This window comes from Anneissia japonica, unplaced genomic scaffold (genome assembly GCF_011630105.1).
Source record: "Anneissia japonica isolate Jap-2015-1 unplaced genomic scaffold, ASM1163010v1 scaffold16562_len17306_cov248, whole genome shotgun sequence".
Lineage (NCBI taxonomy): Eukaryota > Metazoa > Echinodermata > Crinoidea > Comatulida > Comatulidae > Anneissia > Anneissia japonica.
This window is the reverse complement of record NW_022706071.1, coordinates 11,088-17,021: the sequence shown is the minus strand read 5'-3', so window position 1 is coordinate 17,021 and position 5,934 is coordinate 11,088. Positions and strand designations below refer to the sequence as shown.

The window sequence follows — 5,934 nt, the reverse complement described above, 5'->3', positions numbered from 1 at the left end:
GAACAGTAAGCACTGTCTAAACATTTCTAATGAATGGCCATGTTTAAATTGGCAGATCATATAATCCTTTAAAAAATGTTATATATCTGAATGAGGTTAACGCAAATTCTGCTGTAAATTAGTAAACATAACTAAATTTTTCAGGCACTCAGAATATTCTAAATCTCTTAAATATGGTATTTGTTTAGTTACTTTTATTTTTCAATGCCTGGGCGCTTAAAATATTTTTTGCACTATTTGAGTAGCGATTAATTAAATGGGGCGCTTATTCAAATGGGGCGCTTATAAAAGCAGAGTGGAAATTTAGGGGGTGCTAATGGAGGTAGATGAAAATCGAGGGATTCTTATGAGAACTTCTTAAATTCAAGAGTTAAATTTTGAGTGAAAAATTATTATATAAGGACATCAAGAAACCGCAAATTACGAAGTGGTGCGGTGGAAAATATAATCGTCCAGAGAGCATGGCTCATCGTGACAAGAATGTTGTGAGTACTTACATAACAGCAGAATAGCAGATAAAATTAGTGGTGGTGATTAGCTTGTTGTCCATCGGCCGATTGAGATTAGCAAGATGGCATATGATCATTGCAGGTTTTCTTGAAAACTCATATGAGAATGTGTTAAAGGTGCAAATTGTTCGAAAATGAGGGGGGCGCTTATCCAAACAGAGCGCATATGTAAACGGAGCGCTTAAGGAAATTTTCAACATATTGATTAGCCTCATTTTGTAAGACATTTTCATTGTAAATTTAAATTTCATATTTGACCACCAGCTAACTGTGAGCGACCTCCATTGGTTCTTAATGGTGTGGTAAATTCAGATCTGTCTCATGGAGGTAAAACAACATTTACATGTAGAGATGGATACACGTTAGTTGGTGTCACAAGTACTTTGTGCCTAGATGGACAGTACCAGGATAAATTTCCAGTATGCTATGGTAAGTAAATAGTGTTGTTGTTTTGTCTATTAAAGATTTGCTGTCGTTTATTATATGAATGCTAAAGGTGTTGAATTTTTAGCTTGTAAAACTTATACAAACTTTTCTTTTAGCTAACTGTAAGGCATCAATTAGTATAGTCAATGGTCAGTACACCGGAAGCTTCAATCATGGAGGATCCATCATATTCACATGTGATGTCGGTTACACATTGGTAGGAGAATCAACAATTACATGTGACAATGGTCAATATAGTTCATCATATGCAGAATGCAAAGGTACACTATATTGTCTTTAATCTTGAGCTATCAATGGACAGTATTTTCAATGTCTATTTTCCTATTTACTTACTTGGTTGCAGAGACCAAAGCAATATAACTTCTACGCATATTTATAAAATGATCTTGGTTTGGTCAAATGAATGTTTGATACAAACAAGCATGATTGATATTTGCTTCTGCAAGATTGGATTTAAATTGAATTACAGACTCTGCTTTAGCAACCTAATCTGACAATACATTATGATCATTATCAAGGAAGTAGGAAAAGCATAGTTATTTTATAATAATGTTAAAATGCTGTTAAGTATTTTCAATTCAATTTTTATTATTTTATCAATTATTTCATACTTCTGTTTATTTGTATTTTGATATATACGCTTTGATATATATGCTTATATGCGCTTATACGAGAGGGGCGCTTATTCAAACGTCGCGCTTATTCGCTCGAGTATGGTAAGACAAAAATATTGCTGAGAAAACACATTGATTAGCCTTAGTGTTTAAAACATTGTCGTTGTAAAAAAAATAATCTATTTGACCAACAGCTAATTGTGATCGACCTCAATTAATTCTTAATGGTGAGGTAAATTCAGATCTGTCTCATGGAGGTAAAACAACATTTACATGTAGAGACGGATACACGTTAGTTGGTGTCACAAGTACTTTGTGCCTAGATGGACAGTACCAGGATAAATTTCCAGTATGCTATGGTAAGTAAATAATGTTGTTGTTTTGTCTATTAAAGATTTGCTGTCGTTTATTATATGAATGCTAAAGTTGTTGAATTTTTAGCTTGTAAAACTTATACAAACTTTTCTTTTAGCTAACTGTAAGGCGTCAATTAGTATAGTCAATGGTCAGTACACCGGAAGCTTCAATCATGGAGGATCCATCATATTCACATGTGATGTCGGTTACACATTGGTAGGAGAATCAACAATTACATGTGACAATGGTCAATATAGTTCATCAAATGCAGAATGCAAAGGTACACTATATTGTGTTTAATCTTGAGCTATCAATGGACAGTATTTTCAATGTCTATTTTCCTATTTACTTACTTGGTTGCAATATAACTTCTACGCATATTTATAAAATGATCTTGGTTTGGTCAAATGAATGTTTGATACAAACAAGCATGATTGATATTTGCTTCTGCAAGATTGGATTTAAATTGAATTACAGACTCTGCTTTGGCAACCTAATCTGACAGTACATTGTGATCATTATCAAGGAAGTAGGAAAAGCATAGTTATTTTATAATAATGTTAAAATGCTGCTTAAGTATTTTCAATTCAATTTTTATTATTTTACCAATTATTTCATACTTCTGTTTATTTGTATTTTGATATTTTATCCTTTGACTGCTTCCCACTTTCGAACTTGTTGGAAAACGATCTTTTAATTGATCGAACAAGTCTGTTGATAAAGTTTTACTGTATTCATATATTGTATTTATACTTATATATATTTTACTGTAAATTTGTTACAACTCGAGTTTAAATAAAGTTTGAATGAATGAGTGAATGAATGAATGACCATGTTTTCTTGAAACAGTATCAAGTTGAAAAAAATAAATATTAAATTGGCAAATGTTGTAATCCTTTTAAAAATTGAATATATCTGATTGAGGGCGGCACAAATCCTCCTATAAATTAGTGCGCCTAACTTTATCTTTTTTTATTTAGTACTCTTAAATCTGGTATTAGTTAAGTTACTCCTCTTTGGACTTGACTATTTTGTTCATTTCAATGACTTTTCTTGAGCATCAAAACGTTCATTTTTCTCAATATCACCTATGATTCTATTCTACTTGAGGGAAATGCAGAAGACAAAATTATTGCTGAGAAAACATATTGATTAGCCTCATTTTGTAAGACATTTTCATTGTAAATTTAAATTTCATATTTGACCACCAGCTAACTGTGAGCGACCTCCATTGGTTCTTAATGGTGTGGTAAATTCAGATCTGTCTCATGGAGGTAAAACAACATTTACATGTAGAGATGGATACACATTAGTTGGTGTCACAAGTACTTTGTGCCTGGATGGACAGTACCAGGATCAATTTCCAGTATGCTACGGTAGGTAATTATGTGTTTTTGTTTTGTGTTTTTAAGATCCTTTTAATTTCCTGTTATTTTTGGTCTGTGCGAAGCACTGACCCAGAGCCTCACTGTTGTTCTTGTTCTTGTTCTTGTCAGGGGCGGCACCAGGAATTCCCTGACGAGTGGTCCAAGCTCCCTGACAAGTGGGTCCAAGCTCCCCAACACCCCCCCTGTCGGGGAAGCCTGCTATGGTATTCTTTATTTAAAAAGCATAATTTGATGGCAAACCATGCAAGTTAAGAGACCCCCTGTAGGCGGTACTAACCACATGTCGGAGGCACCAGTCCCCTGTCGGGGAAGATCTGGTGCTACCATGGCAACTCTTACAATCGCGATAGTATATAACACCTTGCACATACGGTAAACTGCTTGCACTAAATAGTTTTTAATCCTTGAAATTTGACAGCTTAGAAAGCATACCTAAATTGTACTTTTGGTGGTCAAGATTTCATTTTTCCCCGACGTCATTGCTCGAAATTTCCCGACAAGGGGTCCAAGCAAGGGGTCCAGAGGTCCCTGACATGGGGTCCTTTGCCCTCCTGGACCCCCCGCTAGCGTCGCCCCTGGTTCTTGTTACAACTTAAAAACTTCAAAAGTGTCCATCGTCGCCAGTTTTGAATGGACGTGCATGAAACAGGGGTGGCACCAGTGGGGGGGCCGGGGCCCCCTGTTGTGGAGAGTTCCAACATTTGTTTATTGCTCTTTTTTCAAGTTGGACCCCAGGGTTTCCCGTACACCTTCAAAACAAAACAGGGGTTTCAAACTGAAAGCATCCAGCCTCCCCAGTTTTGAACGGACGTGAATGAAATTCTGTACACATAAACTAGAGGTGATTTCCAACATTAGTCTATCGCCTCTTTTTTTTAGGTTGGAACCCAGGGTTCCCCCTACACCTAAAAATACAATACGGGGGTTTCAGCAATGACTGTACGTAACTGATATTTCCCTCTAATAGTGTAGCGTCGCATGAATGGCGTGGTCAGTTAAGAATGTGTTCTAGAGAAAAGGTCAAACAGTTCTCATCCATGTTCATTAAAAAAGAAATTTAAAACCGAGGCGCGATTCAAACTCGCAACTTTCGGTTCCCTACTACACATCGTTAATCGACTACTCCATCTATACTGTAGTAAGAATATAGGTCAAGTTGCATGGATGGCGTGGTCGGTTAAGTATGTGTTGTAAGGAACTTAATTTCGTGAGTTTGAATCGCGTACTTAGCAAGTTCGAATTGCGTATTTGTTTATTTTTTTATTTTGTCAAACAATTCTCATTCATGTTCATTAAAAAAGAAAATTAACACCGAGGCGCGATTCGAACTCGCGACCTTCGGTTAAGGATGTCTTCTAAAGAACTTAAGGTTGTCAGTTCAAAACACGTCTTGTATTCAAATTTTTTTTTTCCAATTTTATGTGTTTTAATTTTGCACAAATGTTCATTCTAAATAATGTTTTTTTTCTTGTACAAATAAACATTCTAATTATTTAAAAATTACTGTATGTTATTGGCATTACCACTAATAGGGCACGTTGCATGAATTGCGTGGTCGGTTAAGGATGTGTTCTAAAGAACTTAAGGTCGTGAGTTTGAAAGGCGTCTTGGTATTCATTTTGTTTTTTTTCCTATTTATTTATTTATTTTTATTTTGTTTAAATGACCATTCTAAGTTGTATTTTTTTTTGTACAAATAAAGATTCTAATTATTTTAAAATTTCTATCTTTGTAGCTTGTTGTAAAACTTGAACAAATTTTCTTTTAGCTAACTGTAAGGCATCAATTAGTATAGTCAATGGTCAGTACACTGGAAGTTTTAATCATGGAGGGTCCATCATTTTCACATGTGATGTTGGTTACACGTTGGTAGGAGAATCAACGATTACATGCGACAATGGTCAATATAGTTCGTCATACGCAGAATGCAAAGGTAAATTATCTCTTCCTTTGGCAAAGGAATTTCAAAATCTTGATGATGATAAAAATGAAAATTATACTAATATTTCTAAACAAAACAATAGATTAAATTTTAATGAAGTTGAATGCCAGTACATTTATGAGCAAATAAATAAACTTTCCTTTAAAAAAGCCACTGGTGAGGATGAAATCCCTGCTAAATTAATAAAACTTGCAATTAATTCAATTACAGCTCCTATAACTTACCTAATAAGTATGTCATTAAAAACTGAAACTTTCCCTAACTTTTTCAAAATGGTGGTTGCAAAGAGTCATGCAATTATCGTCCAGTGTCAATTTTGCCCATTTTATCTAAAACACGATTTTTTTGATCAGATATATCCTTTCATTGACCCTCTAATTTATGAACAACAATCAGGATTTCTACCAAATTTCTCAACTACTTCCGCTCCGTTAAACATTACTGAAGACTGGATTGATGCGATTGATAAAGGTAATCTTATAGGATTAGTAATGTTAGATCTTAAAAAAGCTTTTGACACTGTTGACCATGATCGTTTAATTAATAAGCTAAACAACTTTAATCTTAATCCACATGTAATATAATGGTTGAACAATTATCTGCAAAACCGAACACATGTAACTAAAATAAACGAAGTGACTTCTGAACGCTGCCGTAGCAATAGCAGGATACCACAA

At 34.6% G+C, this 5,934-nt stretch overlaps 1 protein-coding gene across 1 annotated transcript; it reads left to right on the top strand.

Annotated features, from left to right (window-relative positions):
- Nucleotides 1-773: 773 nt before the first annotated feature.
- LOC117106059 (complement receptor type 2-like) lies at nucleotides 774-5,248 on the top strand (the record flags this gene model as incomplete). Its single annotated transcript, XM_033247396.1, has 6 exons — nucleotides 774-938; nucleotides 1,052-1,216; nucleotides 1,765-1,929; nucleotides 2,043-2,207; nucleotides 3,139-3,303; nucleotides 5,084-5,248. Coding segments are annotated over 6 exons (990 nt in total), but the record flags the coding sequence as incomplete, so codon positions are not given.
- Between the last annotated feature and the right edge of the window lie 686 nt (nucleotides 5,249-5,934).